Raw genomic sequence first — 19020 nt, 5'->3', positions numbered from 1 at the left:
TTTTTTCATGTCATGTTTGATACTGCTGCACAAATCCATTTAGCTGGGCCTCATAACTGTGTTCAGTTGGCATTATTACAGGTACCTGGCATTCCTTCACCCAGGCAATCTAGAAAGCAGGTACTAAGGCTGGGTTTTGAAGAAAATACTGCATAGGTATAACACTTAGGAGGAAAAGAAACCCAAAGAGCTCAACACAGCAGCATGCCCAAAGGTAGGACATTGGTAGGGTCACAGAAGCAAGCGGTCTCTGGACTAACGCGTCGGTTACACTGCGGTGCTGATGAGGGAAGGCGGACCACTAATGTCCTTCCGCCTATAGTCCCAGAAGCCCATTTCTCTCTTACCTCCTCCTAAAATCAGTATCTACACTGTTGTAAAGAAAACACTCTTAGGTTAATGTACGAGCTTATCCAGTTAAGAAGTTCGAGGGGGAGCAAACGTGACATTGAGTTAAATGCACCACGGGCCAGGGAAGAAGCCGACCCTGCGTCTCCCGCGCACGGAAGGAGCCGCTCACGTGCGCCCGCAGGCCAGGGCTCTTCCGCGCAACCCGGGGCTGACCTGATTTTTCCTCCAGTTTCAGCACTACCAGCCGATCACTACATTTAGACGTTTGTTTTGGTTTGTGTTGATACAAGTCTTAAAGTTGTCATCTTTAAACTAATTTTAGAGAAAGAGTCTGATGATCAAAGACCAAGGGCTTTATCGGTTAGAGAGGATCAAATGGAAACTATCACAAACACATTAATACAGAAGTATCTAAGGCCTTAAATTGTGTATCTGTTGACCTAGCAATTCTACATCTAAGAATTTAAGAAAACAGTCATGGATGTACACAAGATTCAGTGAAGTGTTGTTTATAACTGTGAAAAGATGCATATAATCAAAATGTCCAATAGAGGATTAAATAAATTATGGTTCAGCCATACAACAGAATAATAGATGAATAAAAATAAAGGACTGTAATGACCTGGGAAAGATGTTTACAATATATTGTTAAGTGAAAAAAGCAGATTACAAAACAGTATGCAAGTATGAGCCCATTTTTATAAAAATATACATATTTAGCAAAGTAAAAGGACAAATGATATTTACCAAAATATTAACATCGGTTGCGGCGGCATAGGATGATAGTTGCTGTTGCTCAGCGCCCCTCTCGTTTTCGCCTGTTCGAATTTTCTGTGATGAAGATGACTTCCTAAACAGGAGCGGGGGAGCGAGCTGTCGACCTCAGGCCAGCCCGCTGTGCCCCCCACGCCTCCCGGCAGAGTCCGCGCTTCCGTTCAGCCTGCTGCTCAGCCTGCGTCTGAAACTGCGTCCGTCTTACCAACGTGAGTGTCCTTCCCAGATGACGTTCCCACTGCCTCTCAGGCAAACTATACAATAGCAATTGTTGATTGTAAACAAAACGAAACAGTTTCTTACCGACAAAAGGGAGAAAATACAAATCCTCACTTGAAAAAAGGAACAGCTCGAGCACGTACGACTAAATTACACAAAGTTAAACTAAGTTTAGTTTATTGCAAAGATCAAGACGGAGGCGGAGCCGGGGCTTGTTTCACAGCGGCCGTCGGTCCATCCGCCCGCCTCACTCGCCCTTCTTCACCGCATCCACGCACCCAGGCGGAACGAGGTCTGGGTGCACATGGGGATGTCTGATGCTTCCTGGCCCCAGAGTGTAACAGGAAACTTGACGTCTCAATTAAAAATGTAAAACGAGGACATTTACCATCTGCCTATAAAATTCCTCTTCTGGAAGAGGAAGTATTTGAAGATATGCTTTGGAAAAATCATATAAACATGAAAGGGGCACCATTTCGAGGGCACTAGGACTACCTTAGTCTTAAATGAACTCCAACATTCATCATAACATAGCTCAAAAGCAAACTGAGTCCGAACAAAAGCTCCAATACACTAACCCACCTAAACAGGCACAAGGAACAGTGTCCGTGCGCACTGTCACAGGGCGCCACGCTTAACTGGGCAGACAGTCCTCGCTTCCGCATTCACGTAATTACTCAATTCCATTTTTAAAAAAATGGTGCTGCTTAAGCGATGAATGTTTTACAAAAAATTAATTTTAATAAATATGGCAAATGCTAAAAATCTAGCTAGGTTACCATGCAAGATATTATATAACCAAGACAAACTCAAATTTATAATAAAGGCAACTTGCATTCAAAATGAACTCTACCCTTATATTTTATTAAAAGGGCAAACATCATGAATTAACCCAGCTGCTTACTTGAATTACAAAAGTAACATGATTCAATATGAAAATAAGAAACTGTCTACAAATCTCTGACAGTAATAAACTGCAATATACAACGCATACAGGAGTCATACAGAGCGACAAACTCTCGTACAAAACAAAAATATTTTAATACCTTTAAAATCCAAATTTTTCTTTAAAATCATTCATGAAAAAGATTCTCAAGTCAGAATTAACACCTCAGTTAGTCAGGCATCAGGAAGCTACATTACAGCTATTTAATATACAAAGAGACATCGTCCCCAGTCATGTCCTCCTAATGTCTCTGCTCCGATCGAATCGTACACTCGCTTCTCTCCACTCCCCGTTCACCACGTCTTCAGATCATGAAAACTGAATTTGTTGAACACCAGAAATCTAAGATTAGAAAATGTAAACGGGGCAGAACTTAAAAAAAATGTTTTTCAAACAACATATTATAAACATTTAAAGACAATGAAAAACAAATCTACTTCCCACTCTCAAATCTCCATTCTCTCTACCCAAGGGAGCTACTTCAGTAATTTCTTAATGCATCTCTCTAGATATCTAGGCAGAGATGAATATGTGTGTACGTGTTTTAATCTGTGAGAGAATACACAATGATATATTTTGAGAAAGGAGTTTTTTCACAACCTTCTTTATCAGGTCCTTAATAATAATAACACAGTTGATCCTTGAGTAGCACAGGGGTTAGGGGCACCGACCTCTGCACAGTTGAAAATCCTCATATAACGTCTGACTGCCCCCAAAATGTAACAGCCTACCATCGAACAGAGACTTACCGTTAACATAAAATCAATTAACACATATTTTATATGTTATATGTATTATATGCTATATTCTTACAACAAATTCAGAGAAAAGGAAATGTCATTAACAATGTAAAAAATCTGCATCTTAGTGGAGTAGTTTAGGGGTGACTAGGTGGCTCAGTTGGTTAAGTGTTTGACTCCGGATTTTGGCTCAGGTCATGATCTCGTAGTTTATAGTTCGAGCCCCATGTTGGGCTCAGTGCTGACAGTGCAGAACCTTCTCGAGATTCTCTCTCCCTATCTGCCCCTCCCCTGCTTGCACGCAGTCTTCCCTCTCTCTCTCTATGTCAAAAAACAAACAAACATAATAAGTAAGTGGACCAGTGCAGTTCAAACCCGAGTTGTTCAAGGGTCACCTGTAATGTGGTGAAAGTAACTACCTGCGATAAAAATCAATGGGTACGATCAATTTTTAAAAATAATTAAAAATACAAAGAACATCGTAGTTTACCTGCTGATATGACGTTGTATAAACCATAACATTTTGCTGTTGACCATCTGCGGTTATTAAGCCAGCTGGTAACTGGTTAGCTGGAAGACAAACAAAAGTTAACGCAGGAAAAGAATTACAGCCTCAGGTCGTGCCATTAATGTCTCGTTACAATTCTGCCACTGATAATCAATGTAACCTTGGACAAAATCGTGAACTCCCAGATTTCGCATTTTAGAAAAAGCTCCCTAAAAAGTACATTTTTCCTATTGGAGTTTTCGATTTTCTGAATCTTCATTTCTCTAAAACATCCTTGAGCTGGGGCGCCTGGGTGGCTCAGTCAGTTAAGTGTCCAACTCTTGATTTAGGCTCAGGTCATGATCTTGCACTTGGTGAATTTGAGCCCCGCATTGGGCCCTGTACCGGCAGCATGGAGCCAGCTTGGGATTCATTCATTCATTCATTCATTCATTCATTCATTCATTCATTCATTCTCTTTCTCTCTCTCTCTCTGCCCCTCCCCCACTCTCTCAAAATAAATAAACTAAAAATTAAATTAAATGTACTTGAGATAACTGCCCATGTGTACAAGTCTGCAGAGAGCCTGGACGGAGATTCTAATTCCCAAGTAGATCTCCAGCATGAGGCCTGACGGGGAGCCCCACTTACATTAACCTGAGCAGCCACAAAAAGAAAATACATGCCTATCCATTTTATACGAGACCTCTTATTTCCCCCTTTTACGACAACATTCAGAGTTTTTTCTAAAGACTTCTTTATTTTTTAAAATTTTAATGTGTATTTATTTTTCAGAGAGCAAGAGAAAGAGGGGCAGAGAGAGAGGGAGACACAGAATCTGAAGCAGGCTTCGGGCCCTGAGCTGTCAGCACAGAGGCCAACGCGGGGTTCCAATTCACGGACCATGAGATTGTGACCTTAGCCAAAGTTATGGACGCTTAACTGACTAAGCCACCCAGGCACCTCCTCACCCAAATCTTTTATTTTAAAGTAATCTACACACCCAACATGGGGCTCAAACTCCCAACCTCAAGGTTAAGAGTTGCACATTCTGCTGAGCCAGCCGGGTGCCCTTATTCAGATCTTTTTTTAAAAAATCCATCAGTTCAAATTTATTTAAACCACAGATTTTATATTACAAACTACAATTCTCAATAGTCCTATCTCACGTGAATCTTACCGCAAAGCTACTGAAATCAGAAATATGGGTGAAAGATTATTACGTCTGCAGAGTTTCCATTTCTCTACTCATCCCTCACTGACCTCAAATATCAGGGCATGAACTAAACAGCTAGTCGAAGTAGTGCTGTCTCCGGATCCTTGGGGCTACGGTCCCAAGGGCCCCCACAGTTAGTACTAACCCCTGCTAACGAACTACGGGGCCTCTAGGAAGAAATTCAGCCGCACAAACGTATCATAACCCTGCTTACTAAATGCCTCCTCTGCAAGCTCTTCACTTAATCCGTCTGTAGTCGTGACTGCTCCACCGATTCCTTTCTCTCCTTTCATAGCCTGGGGAAGGGCAAATGGGAAAAGTAATCACTGGCATTCAAAAGACACTGTTTTCTAGATGAGAATGCTTGTTTCCTAAAATTAGGAGTTTCTATTATTACAAACACTGCACTGAGTATTAACACTTCTGGGTAATTACATACAAAAAGGCCCTTCAAAATGCGAACTTTTTATATAAGCAGTAATCATCCCAAGACAGCGTTAGGAATGACCTAGAAAGTCTAAAATATTTATGGGTAAAAATAAAATCATTCTAATTCCACACTACATCAAAAGGAAAATAGAAGTCTATTTACAGAGGAAGTAGTCTGTTGAAAAACACTATAAATATTCAGCTCATAAATCTACTATAAATGATCCAAGTTATCATTTAGATAGACAGACAGACAGACAGATACATAGCTCTCTGCCAACTGGGCAGTACAGTACTATAATAGCAAGTTTAAAGTTTCAAATTCCTAAATCAAAATTACAGTACCAAAGAGCTCTTAAGTTTCCATCACTTCTAAGGTTCTATGATGCAGAAGATTTGGAAAAGTACCGTGAAGAATTTAATACATTCTCTTCCTACTTTAATCATTCAATGATTCACTATCACTAATTTAATGGGATTCTAACATTAAAGCCACTAAGGAAGTATTCTGAAAGCAATGTGAATATGACACCCAAGTTGTAGTGCGGAAATAAATATATGGTGGTCTCAATTTCTTTCCACAAAATTCATACCACGGGCAAAGATAAACCCAATAGGAAAGGCAGAAGAATTCAACCAAAAAAAGGGACAGTTATAGTTCTGTTTTTCTTACCCAAAAGGCCCCAAGCTCCCTCTTTTAAATTAATTGTAATCACAGCATGTGTTCCCACTGAGTGCTCATGATCTGCCAAGCTAAGTGCTGTACACAGACTATTAGTTCTCTCAATAACTCCGTCGGGTAGGCACTATTCCTAACCTCACTTCGCAGGCCAGGAAACCAAGGCCTGACCTATTTAAATAATCTGCCCAGGGTCACAGAGGTCACATGTGGTGGAACTTGGAATCAGCCTCCAGGTGGCTGGATTCCAGAGTCCATGCTCCTAATCATTACGTATCGATGGTGTCAGTAGTCATAGAGGAAAAAAGAAAGGACTTACTTTTTAAATACAGTAACATAAGCGAGTATATACTTCTGGTGAATGAAACATTTAAAAAGTTAAATAGTACATCTCAGTTCCTTAAAAGCACAATAGGAGACGCTTACCTCTCTGAACTTCTGAAGGTATAATTTCAGAGGTTCGACGTAACTGTCAAAGCCTAAGGTGGACATGGCAAAGAGGATATCTTCTCCATTGATTGTCTTCCGTTTCTCTTGATGGCATCTTTCACTTGCTTCCGATGTTATAAAGCTGATGAACTCACTCACACATTCTTGAACACATTCTTTGGCATCTTTTGCGATCTGTAAAGAAACACCACAGGTAAATTTGCAGGGAATATAATCATCCCCTTCCTAACAACCTGCAAAAATAAAAGGCTATTCAGAAGAATATAAATTTCAGTTTATGACTGTTGACACTTAATCTTTGAAATACATGCTAATAATGTTGACAAATTGTGTACTATCAAAATTCCAACCTTTGGAGAACAGAAACTCACATGTGACAACTATTCACGGAAAACAGATATACTTTAGGTGTAAAAGCGACCACTGGGTGTCCCATAAAGACGGACACCTGCGACCCAGGTGCCCCCAGAAGATCAGTCTCCTGTGTATCAGCACGCTGCAGGCTCAGGGGTCACTTCTCTGCCCTCGCATTTCTGCAAATAAGGATGTGGGAAAATCTCACAAAGACAAAACACGGATTTCATGTAAGGCTTACAATAGTGACCTTTGGTGACATTTTTACTACTGAAGATACAGAGTGTCGGGGACAGGCTTTGAGTTTATTAAAAAACCCACAAAAAAGGAGCACACCCACTACCTCATCATAAAAGCAAGGATTCCTTTAAGGGTGCGGGGTTTCAAAGTCAAACTCTAATGAATTACATCCTACAATTCCAAAGGCACTTCTCACAGGAACAACAGAAATCCCTGCTGAACTGTGCTGTGTCTCCAGGCCTCCGTTACATCCTGGCGAAAAGTAGACAAGAGCAGCGCACCTGCAGTCAGGCAAGGACGAGACTGCCAGCTGGGTACGGAACTTGAGGCTTTCTGGTAGCTAAGTGTGAAAACACAGGTGAGGGGCGCCTGGGTGACTCAGTGAGTCAAGTGTCGAATTCGGCTCAGGTCCTGATCTCACAGTTTGTGGGTTCGAGCCCCGAGTCGGGCTCTGTGCTGGCAGCTCAGAGCCTGGAGCCTGCTTCGGATTCTGTGTCTCCCTCTCTCTCTGCCCCTCCCCTGCTTGTGCTCTGTCTCTTCCTCTCTCAAAAGTAAATAAACATTTAAAAAAATTTTTTTAAATAAAAATAACACAGGTGAAATTATTTTGATATTTTATTTAACCCAACAAATCCAAATTATTACCTAACATTTAAACACAGAATCCATTTCCAAATGGGAATACTTTTATTCTTCCTTTCGTACGAAGCCGTCACAATCTGAAGCAGGTTTCATATTTACAGCACATCTTAATTCAGACCAGCCATATTTCAAGTGCTCACTAGCTGCATGGGGCCGGGGGCTGAGGGAGTGCGGCCTTAGCCTATTTCAACAACAGTCTGCGTTGGTGATTTATTTCCCCTTACAGCATAAGGAGCACCTCTCACACTGGAACTTCTAGGCTCAGCAATGCGTTTTTTTTTTTTAAAGTTAATTCATTGGAGAGCGAGCATGCAAGCAGGGGAGCGGGAGGGAGAGAGAATCCCAAGCAGGCTCCATGCCATCAGGGCCCGGCCCAGCGCGGGGCTCAAATTCACAAACCACAAGATCATGAGCTGAGCTGAAATCAAGAGTCAGATGCTCAATCGAATGAGCGACCCAGGGACCCCCTTAGCAATGTATTTTAATAATATATTTGTGACCTTTATTACTTTCACAAGTATTTTGTAAGCTACAAAGAAAGTTTATTACGTTATATAAAATAAGATAAAAAGTGGATTTTAATTAAGACCAAGTGACGAGTAGAGTGACAATGAGTGTTTTAAAACTGTTCAGAATAAGTCTATGATTATTTGTCTCAAGACAGAACCACTTAAAAAAGTCCTGCCAGTTAAATCCAAATGTATGTTAATATTTGTGATTATATAAAAAATAGTTGCTTCCAAATGTAGGGATTTTTCCATGTCATTCCAAAATGACCCAATTTCGGGGCACCTGGCTGGCTTCGTTGGTGGAGCATGCGACTCTTGATCTTGAGGTTGTTGGGTCTGAGCCCCATGCTGGGTGTAGAGATTACTTAAAAATAAAATCTTGAAAAAAAAAAAATGACCCAATTTTGCTGCAATGTTATAGAAGTTACAACTCCATATGCCCAAACCTGATATATTTAAAAGATTCTTCATTCTATTTTGTCTGTGGGGGCGGCGGGGATGCACCGGGGGCCACGGGAACTGAAAAGGGAATTCTGTTCAGTAACGAAGGGCACACAGCTGAGAGACTAAGGCCTGAAGCCAACAGCGGACCCCGCACAGGAACTACATACTCATGTGGTTTCCACTCCCCTCTCCCGGGAGAGTGTCTCCCCTGAATTACCTTTCCCGTTTGAGGTATGGCATTTTTCATTATCCTTGCTACGTTTGCAATGGGAAGATATATATCTTGTTCTCTGAAACTTTCTTTTGAACCATTTGTGTCTTCATGATCATTCATGCTGTCCTCCGTATCTAAAAAAATAACAACAGGTTTAAGGTTTCTCATAATCTTTACGTCAACACAGAGAAGATGACGACCTGACAGTCTAAACTCAGAACCCCCTGGTTCCTTTCCCAGCCGTTTTTAGGGAGTAGGACGGCAGTGCTTTTCACAGTCTTCTCAAAGCCATAACCGAGTCTATTCCTTACTTTCAAACCTACTGCCTCAAATACTTTTATCCTCAACTCTGCCTACTAAAAGCTTACCTACCTGTTCTCCAAGATGCTCAAAAACACTTCCACAGCACCTTCGGAAGTGATCTGTCCTTTCACAAAATATCACAGGGTTGCTCCGTGTCTTCTCTGACACATTTTATAATTCTTTTTATTTCTCGTCCTCCCTGTTAGAGGTCTGCTACCTGAGGCCAGGGATCAGCTCTGTGTGCTTCCTAGAACTTGGTGCAGCATCTTCCATGGAAGGGGAACTCAGATATATTTATTCCACAACTTAGCTAGAAAGCGTACAGGCTATGACCTAGGGTTCCTTTCATATTGCTAGGTTAGATGGTTACTTGTATGTTTATCCAAAGCCAAGTTTATACGGAATGGAAAAAGTGGACTTGAATATTCCTGATCCCATTAGATTAATATTAAGTTGTTGAACAAAGTTACAGCACTGATCCAACGTTCTTACAAAAAGTGAATTCTCAAATTATATAGATTTAGATAGAAGTGAAGCTTTATTTAGGCATAAAATGTATTTAGGCATAAAAGGCAGTGCCTTGTAAGTAAACTTCCCACTCTTTCTGTGGATTAAAAAAGAAAGGCACTTAAGCTGATTCAAGTTACGTTTTTATGGGTGTCTGTCTTTGGATGAGGTCACTTCTCACCCACCCCCAATTGCCTTCTAAAAAAACACATCTTAGTGGTTTTAATCTTACACATCAGAATGCCACAGAAGTAAACTGTCCCTCACGGGCCAACATGACACTGCCACCCTAGGAGCCTGCCAAACTTCAAACTTCATACTGAAGGAAAAACAAAAATAAGTCTGTTCGTAAGTACCAGAAATATAATCGCTGGCAACGCACCCTCTAAAGAACTTCTTACTGTATCAACTGAAAAAGAATGTGCCATACTCGGTACTTAAATAGGTCATCGGTGACAAATTTTTAAAGAAACTGTACCAGTGTTTAAAAGGCATACTTTTATAGAATTCTTTTCTAGAACTCCTCATTCTTTTGAAAATTATGTCTAGTAAAAATAGCATGGCACATCAGCTTTGACCATCACTGACCTCTGACACAAGATTGCTAATTTTCCCGTAAAGACCAGAGTAACCCAGGACATGACAGGAATATAATTTCACTAGGTTACTTCTGCCGCTCAGTGCTCTGCTCCTGGCTTTCCTACCGTCGTGGGGCTGTATCACATAGTGGCCTCCCCCAATGTAGTCCGCAGAGATGCCCAGCTGGGAAGTGTCTGTCGTGGCACTGTCGCCGTCCATCTACGAGGAAACACAGGTGTGCAGGATTCTTCAGTAACACTGGTCTTAAAAAAACCTAAAGAGTCAATGCTCATGAGTCATAAGATGGGTCAGTTAGTTTTTGAGGCCATAGGCTCAGTAGAAGAAAACATTTCAAGTTCTTCATTTGGAAACCTCTGGAGAATTTCCCAATGATTCAGGATTCCCCTATCCACCCTCCGTAAGCGTAAGATCCACGGAGGAACAAAACAAGGAAATGAATCTACAACACACACCTCTTTCTTTTCAATTACATAAGCCTCATGTATAGTGCAGACAACCCTGACTTACAGCCTAGCTTAGCCCTGGAACGAAAAGCAAGGCCAGGTTCAGCTCAGCGTCCCCTACAAGTGCCCCGCGTCCGTCACTGTCAGCTCTCCTGCTAACAGAAAGCCCGTTAGCCCCATACAAAGCCCTTTGCTCCTGCCGCGAACTCCCTCTGCTGGCCCGCCGCAGCTCAAGGGACAGCATCTCGGTTCACACTGCTGTCTGGTACAGGAAGCAGATGGCCTCTTGCACAGATCTGTACCCCTGCCACCCGAAAGCGCACCCATGTTTTGAACGAGCCTAGCATCTCTAAGACTAGTCAACAGTTTCTCCCGCCCTCAAACGTTAGATCCTTTAAAGAAAAAGAAAAGGAGGGATCATGGAGATTGGACAACTTGCACATAAGGACAGTAAAACCGGGGCGCCTGGGCGGCTCAGTCATGATCTCAGTTTGTGGGGTCGGGCTCTGTGCTGACGACTCAGAGCCTGGAGCCTGTCTTCAGATTCTGTGTTTCACTCTTGCTCTGATCCTCCCCTGCTCGCGCTGTCTCTCTCTCTCTCTCAAAAATAAATAAACCACTTAAGTAAATAAATAAAGACAGTAAAACCATAACCACAGATCAGATTGAGAACGCAAGTGACTTTGTTTTCAGAGAAGCCTGGTTAAGTAAGTTTGCTCAGAGCTAAAAGAATTCTAAGAGGGAAAATCTAGAGAAAACTGCACTATAAGCCCTGAACGGTCTCCATTCCATTCCACCAACACAGCAAATCCTGGAAATCTTTCTTTCTGCTTTGCAAATAATACTATTCAATACAGTAAGGGACTGGCTATGTGTGGGTAGAAAAATTTTAAATGCATTGCCTGAATAAAAAGTGTAGCAAAAAATACAATCTATACATGCTTTTGGACCAATCGAAAAGAGACGCTTGATCCTCAAGGTTTATCGAGGCCCAGGACTTCATGTTCTGACCGCACTATTTAAGCCCCTGTCCAACATGTCATCTTTTCCATCTCTGCTAGATTTTCAGCAACCAGGCTAGTTTCCATGTCTTCCAAAACATGGCATTTCTTTGATGCATCTGTGGACTATGGTACCTAATTTGATTGTAGATATACATTTCCATAATTTATATAATTTTCTAAGGGGCTAGAAAACAGAACTCACCTACCTTTAGTAATCTGTGGAAGTACCTATCAGTAGGTGTCAAGGGTACCCTGTTTATTGATGATACTTCTTAGTGGCTTCTAAGAAGTGGTAAACAACAGGCAGTGAGCTCTGATTCTGACTCTTCAACTGATCCTTAAAAAAGCAATGGGTAGCATTAAATGTACTTCTATACGAAATGGAAATAATATCACTTTCCCCATATTAAACAGCTAATATAATGTGAAACATTATACAAAAATAAAATGCCGTTTTAATTCTAAAATGCTAACAAGATACTAAGGGAGTGACCTTTAATAGATATAGTGATGGATGTATTAGCCATAAAGACAGTGAGGAGATCTATGAATTGACTAGTTTTTCCAATGCCCTACGGGACATCAACGGAGATCAAGGGTCAGGAGAAAGAACTGAAGTGGCTGTTTCAGAATCTACAACTGGAAAAACATCTTTGGGGGTGGAATCTGAGAGATTAGTTCATAAATACACATTTTTTAATCTTAAAGAATATTAAAGGCATAAAGCTTAAACCACATTATCTTCTCATGCACTGGATTAGCAGCAAGATTATCATTTGGATTCACAGCATTAGCTCTAAACTGCAGTCTTCTAAGAAATACTTCTCAAAGTGTTTCAGAGTTGTCAGGATGAAATGAAGGGGACCTGCTACGGGGCTGTGTCTGGCGTGGTGTTCGCAGGAGGTGGCGGGTCCCATCCACCCTGAGGGGGAGTGGTCCATCGCCAGCTCCGCTGTGAATGTGGGTCTGCAAGACTTAGCTTTTCTGTCATTTCACCACACCTCTGTCTTCCTCTCCTCTATCTTCCGACCATGAAAATCCTGCCCCACACTTTAATCTCAATGTTCTCCCATCCTCCTGAAATCTTTCTGATAACACCCCACTTCGAAGCCCCAAATAAGTGTCCCTTTCCTTGAAGCCCCAAGGCAACTCAGGACCTTACATTCAACACATTAGCCTCATCTCCGATGCTTATGCTAGCCACTCATATATATAATATGAACGGGGGAAGGAGGCAGGGAAACTTTGTTAGATCATCCCAAAGGCCTTTTCAAGGTCTGAACTTTGTACAAAAATATACACAATAGACTGTAGTTTTTCAGTAAGCCAGCTAACAAATATTTACCAAGCACGCACGTGGTACTTATCAGGTCCGTGCCATGTGCTGGTGACGGAGCCGTCAACAGCGCACACACGATCTCTGTCCTCATCTTGCAGAGAAGGCAAATATTACGTAAACTAGTGGCGGGGGAAGGGCCGGGGAATGTAGTCTATTAATACTTCCAGGGCACAGGCTCTGGAAGCCTATCGCCTGGTGTGAATTCCTTCCTCCTTACTTGCCATGAGACCTTGAGCAGGGGGGATGAGACAACACGTAGTGTGGAAAGACTCAGCACAGCATGGTGGCGGTCCTCAGTGAATGTTATTTATAGCTACTAAATAATTACAATTAACTAACTGCTGGTGCCAAACGCTGAGGAAAACAAAGGTGTTGTGTTACATGCTTGGAGAGCCTGCTGCAAAGGGGGACCGCGCGAGTCAGGGCAGTCAAGGGAGCGGTCACGGGAAATGAAATTTCAACGGAGACTGAAAGACAGAAATCAGTTAGGCAAGGAAAAACGGGAAAAGAATGTTCCAGGCAAAGCAAACACAAAATGTAGCCCTGGTGAGCGGAAGGAGCTAGTCGGGGCTGGAGCAAGCAGCACCTGGGGGTCGGAGCTCATCAGAGTGGGGTTTTAGCAGTTGTGCAAATCAGACTTCTTTCTCCAGCATCACTGATCTGGCTGTCGCCAGGGGAGCAAGGACGGGGGCGGAGGACCACTCAGGACCCTCAGGCTGCAGTCAGACACGGCGCCAGGCCTTCCTGAGCCTTCCCCAGAGCTGGTCCCAGGCGACAGCACCAGAGCCCAAGGGGAGCAGAAGGAAGAGCCCTGAGAAGGTCCGCTCCACCGACCTGGCGAGGGGCTGAACGTGACTGGGGGGAGGCCAGAGAGGATGCCCCAGGGTGCCGGCCACGGGGGACAGGCAGTGGCGAGGGCGGGGGGACAGGAGAGCTGGCAAGGAGACGCGCCGCGCCGTGGCTGGTGACCACGACTGTGCGGCAGCACCACACGTGCAGTCGTGGCGCGGTAGGTGCTGTAGGAACAGACAGGCTAGTGCTGGGCTTTACGAGGACGATGACGAGGAAGCGCATGCAGGAGCGGGACACGGCGATGGGCAAAATGACGAATCATTAGACCCAAAAGAACTGATAAGTAGAGACAAAGAGTAGTTCAATCCCATCAAGTTTTCTTAATGTTTATTTATTTGAAGGAGAGAGCGAGTGTGCATGCACGCGTGTGCACGAGTGGGGGGGCGCAAATATAGAGGCGGGAGAGAGAATCCTAAGCAGGCTCCGCACTGTCAGCACAGAGCCCAGAGCAGGGCTCCATCCCAAGAACTGTGAGATCATGACTTGAGACAGTCGACCACATTTAACCGACTGAGACACGCAGGCGCCCCTCCCCTCCCATTAATTTAATTGACTATTCTAATTACTTGGTTGAACTGATATTGTTCTCTAGATTATTATGTGAAATAGTCAGCTGGCTAATACATTTTCATTCTATAATTTTGTGGTACAGCAGGGCTTACATTAACAATTAGCACAAATGCAGGGAACAGTTCCCTCCTTAATATGTTTCACAGTTACTGAACACTTTCTAAATGTCTCATGCGGTGTTCACAACCCCATGAAACAGAGGAGGAAATTGAGGTCATATAAGGCTAATGACTTGCCCATGGCAGTGCAGTAAATGGGAGTTAAATCCAGAGGCTCAGATGCCAGTTGTTCCTGCTGCTTTTTCCCAAAGTCCATCAGCCGACATCTTTTCTCTGCCCTCGAAATTCTGGGTCCACTGACCTCATGCATTAAAGCCGCCAAAGGTGCTTCTCAAGTAGCACAGTATCTGTGAGAGGCAAGGTGTGCACCCGCGTTTGGGTTTGGAATCAGGACAGACCACTGGGTTTGGGGCTGGGCTTCCCCGCTCGCTCACTGTCTTCACCTAACTATCCTCTTCGTGTTTCCACTTGCACATGGTGTAAACCGAGTGGCAAGGGCGCCTGGGTGGCTCAGTCGGTTGAGCGTCTGGCTTCAGCTCAGGTCATGATCTCACGGTTCGTGGGTTTGAGCCCCGCATCGGGCTCTGTGCTGACAGCTAGCTCAGAGCCTAGAGCTTGCTTCAGGTTCTGTGTCTCCCTCCCTCTCTGCCCCTCCCCCATTCATGCGCTGTTTCTCTCTGTCTCAACAATAAACAAACATCAAAAAAAAAAAAACCACAACGGAGTTGCTATGAGAAGTGAAGTTATTATGTAAAAAATACTCAGCAAAATGCATGATACGGACTAAGAACTCGACAAACATAACCTAGTGTTATTTTTGTCCCTTTGAAGACGGCTCTCACCATTCTTTCTAGGCATGGTTTTCTCTCCCACACAAGTCCTTTCACCTGTCCTCTGGACCAAGACCTTTTTATCTCTTTGAGGATCAGAAATGACAAAAAGATTCCTCACCTCGAATGGACCTTCAGTCCTGGACCGGCCTCTTCACTCTTTCTTAAACACGCTTAGTCTCCCCCACTGAACACACACACACGTCCACGTGGCCCGTACACGTAATTCCGCTCCATGCCCTTGTCCAGCCAGCACTCTCCCTGACGGTCCTCATGCACCTCTCCGTGTCTAAACCCCCCGACAGGTGCGTCCCCATCCCACCACCATGCTGAACTGCTCTTACAATGTGCCAGTCATCAGGGGCGCCTGGGTGGCTGGGTGGGTGAGGCGACTGATGACTCAGATTTCAGCTCAGGTCAGGGCGGAGCCTGCTTGGGATTCTCTCTCCCTCTCTCTGCCCCTCCCCCACCCCCTCTCTCTAAAAAAAACACTTAAAACAAAAAGTTGCCAATAGTCCTGCCTTCATCCTATTGCCCTGCTGTGCGCAGTGCTGGCTGGCCGCTGCGGACCCCGCACATAACCCAGGGATCTCTCTTCTCCCTGCTGGTTCCTTTGTCCCCCAGTTGTCACTTTCAGCCCAGGTTATGTTTTCTCTCTTCCCGTGCTCCCTTCGCGAAGTCGTTAAATATCCCTTCTATGCTTAGAAATCCTAAGTCTCCCGCATACCCTGCCTGCCCCCTCAGCGGGCCGTGCCTGCGGACCCGTCTGACAGCCCATCGCTGCCAGCTTCGGAGTTTGGAAAAGGAAACCCCCCCGCCCCGTGTCCTGCAGCGAGGCAGTGGACAAGGGCTCCCTGATCTCCTTTCCAATGACTTGGACCCCACACTCCAGGCTAATCACATCCACCACACCTTCCGTTCTTCAGTCTCCTCCAAGTTCCACCTACACTGTTACCTCTTTCTGTAAGTTTTGTGGATATGCCCTTCCTTCTTCTGTTGCCACTGGACTACTACCCAACGTACCTGGGGACATACTGTTGTAAGACCCATGCCACTAAAACACTGTTTCTATAGCTCCTGACCTGCCATGGTTTTAAAAGCCTTCAGCAGCAAATCCAAACCTAGTTTTTCATGGCTTGACATGAGTGGATCCCCCAGTAAACTTGTTTCCAACTCTCTCTTCAGGGCTGATAAAAATCTTAGTGCTAGAATGTGCCTTACTTAAGGATGAGCAGGTACAGCTCTTTTATTTGAGGAGTGAGGCATGTCACGGCTCAAGGAAGTTGTGACAGGCCTGGCATCACAGATGTGGTATCTCGCGCTAGATTATCCTAGGAGATCCCCCTTGGACCACGCGGATCTACTCCCCACCCCCTAAACACAAGTTACTCATCTCTGCCTTCAGGCTTTTGCTTTTGGTGAAACTCTCCACCTGCCCAGACTCCGCTCAGTCCCGGCATTCCCGGCTCCCCAGCCCGACCCCACCACTGTCTGGTCACCTGTGCGGCCCTTAGAACCAGCATTTTCCCTTCCCTGCTTAATGTCCTCTCAGCATCCAGTTCCATTCAAGCCCTTCCAGCAAAGCAGCCTCTTAAGAGCTGGGACAAGCGTTTCATCTTGAAGCCTCTACAGCCCTGAGGGGCCCACAGGGAACAATACATGCAAGTCACTAAAAAGAAGGAGGCGACAGCAATGAGTAGAGGTACTGTCTGCTTAGAGTGAAAGACACTCATCCTACCTGGGACTTCCAATATACATTATGATTTTGTGTCCAGCTAATTACCGTTCAAATCTAATCAACAGCCAAAAAGGTAAAAAGTACTTACTGTCACGAAGTACTGTCAGTGGTGTTCAGGAACGCCTGTCTACAAGGTGTCCAATCTTCGCCCAATTTCAACCTGGAAGATGAACATCTATTAGAAGTAATGACATACAGCCTACAGGCTTCCTTCCCAGTAAAAGTTTAAAACGCATGTATAGTTTCACCTACTCTTCTTATTCAATAGAGTGCAAAGAAGCAGGCGTCCAATAAAGGTGTCTTAAGTTGGCAGGTATCTTTCAGAGACTTTGCAAAAAAAAGTTACTTCCATGGCAGGGAGGAACTGCTTTTCCAACATAACCCTGAATCTTGTCATGTGCATCATAAATATTCATCACAACACTCCAGACTATATGCTAGAGACCAAAATGTACACATCTAAATCATTCAAAAATATTAACACTCAAGACACAAATACCCCAACTTAATTTTGCGGTTATGATCTATCTTCTGAATATTTCAGAGTGAGATTTAAGAGTCCAAAAACGCAGAAGGGGAGAAAAATATCTCCGAATACAATGCTTTTAAATTAAACACCTCAAATTATACTGAAAAGAAGAAACATGCTGCCCAGAAAACATACATGGAACATGATCAATTAAGACCTTTATTTATCATTTTAAAGCACCACCATTTTGGATGAAAATTGCATCTGAATAGCACTTCATTTTCACTGTAAGGCATAAATAGCTGAATAAATTGGTATCAATTACAGTGTTACAACCTCCATTTCCTATTTGTTCTTTTCCTTTTTTCAAATGAAGCAATTAAAATTGGGGGGGGAAGGGCAAAACAAAAACATATCCTTTCAGTGTTAATTTTAAAGGAAGTGAAAATAATGATATGCATTCAAGCATGAAATCTAGTAAACAGAAGAAAAAATTGTAGCCACTGAGTTGAATTCTTTAAATGTCAGTCCAGGCAGCAAAGACTGGATGACATTGTCTCCCCCGCTATAATCTTAAAAGCAACGTCTAATTTCTTCTTAAATATTGTCCTCTTTCTAACCCCAAAACTGCCCCGAGATTCCTTCCTTGTAGCTAGAAGCGTTTTTTTAAGGGGTCTTTGAAAAAAGAAAATCCTCGGAACACTTAAAATAATGGAGCTATATATATATGTATTTTGCTTGGGGGGGGGGGTGCTGGGGACACACCTCATCACACTCCCCCAAATACTTGACTCAGTATATATTTAGATTCAATAAGATAAACACTGTCACCTCCTATGGTATATATTTTCCTAAAGGCAGGTTATGATATATGTGAAAGCTCAAGGGAGTGCGTACATCTGTTTAATGTTTGAAGAAATGCAAATTTGTATCCAAGAAAAGCAGCAGACCCTTCCTCCACCCTCCATTCTTTGGCATCAACAACCAGACTTTTGCATCAATAGAATCCTTAAATTAAGCTACAGGAGCAGTGCGGGGAAAGAATAATTGCCTTTTAAGGAATTCTGGTTAAACTTTCAATACTTTACAAATAAAACCCCTATTTATTAGTGCCACTTATATCGATCAGTGTATCTTATCACTTTATTTTGTCGATTACTTTCCATACAAAAAAGCCCAAACCTCCCCCAGTGATTCGGGGCAGAACCAGGGCACCGTGGAGTCCATGCGGGCTAGTGGGATGCTAATTTTTTTTAAGGCCGTCTGCTAGCTAACCTTGTCTAAATTACCTTGTTACAGTACTTTGGGCAAGATTACGACTTGTGGGTGCTCTCTAATTCTTTGTTCTCGGAGACTACTGCTCCTCAGGCCCGGCAGATCCTCCCCGCCTCCCACCCGAAGATTAAAACCTTAGTCCAATCCGAAAGGCTTCCTTCCCACCTTCGGGGTAAGTCCAGGGGCCGCAAGCCGCCAGATGGCTGCATTCTTTACGTGTAAGCCAGACTGCGGGGAAACCAAATCCACTCCTTCCTCCCGGGGACCTCGCTTCCTGCCCACGAAGGTGCGCGGGCCGGCCCGGGCCCCACCGCCCGGCGCGGCCGACTGTCAGTCC

The 19020-nt window shown here is 43.7% G+C and overlaps 1 protein-coding gene across 6 annotated transcripts; it reads right to left on the bottom strand.

Moving 5' to 3' along the window:
- Positions 1 to 844: 844 nt before the first annotated feature.
- On the bottom strand, positions 845 to 18972 carry NFYB (nuclear transcription factor Y subunit beta). 6 transcript variants are annotated; one of them, XM_029954752.1, is made up of 9 exons: positions 17192 to 18803; positions 17028 to 17114; positions 11758 to 11888; positions 10173 to 10302; positions 8698 to 8828; positions 6268 to 6465; positions 4948 to 5029; positions 3521 to 3600; positions 845 to 2632 (listed from the first exon to the last, which is right to left on the bottom strand). In XM_029954752.1, exons 4-9 carry the CDS (start codon positions 10300 to 10302, stop codon positions 2600 to 2602), a joined length of 654 nt encoding a protein of 217 aa, XP_029810612.1. In that variant the 5' UTR covers positions 11758 to 11888; positions 17028 to 17114; positions 17192 to 18803; the 3' UTR covers positions 845 to 2599. The 6 variants fall into 6 exon arrangements, with proteins under 6 accessions (XP_029810612.1, XP_029810611.1, XP_029810609.1 ...); XM_029954751.1 differs by lacking the exons at positions 11758 to 11888; positions 17192 to 18803 and adding an exon at positions 18849 to 18972 and having other exon boundaries at positions 17028 to 17099; XM_029954749.1 differs by lacking the exon at positions 11758 to 11888 and having other exon boundaries at positions 17192 to 18802.
- Positions 18973 to 19020: the final 48 nt, after the last annotated feature.

This window comes from Suricata suricatta, chromosome 10 (assembly GCF_006229205.1).
Source record: "Suricata suricatta isolate VVHF042 chromosome 10, meerkat_22Aug2017_6uvM2_HiC, whole genome shotgun sequence".
NCBI lineage: Eukaryota > Metazoa > Chordata > Mammalia > Carnivora > Herpestidae > Suricata > Suricata suricatta.
This window is presented reverse-complemented; position numbering and strand designations above follow the sequence as displayed.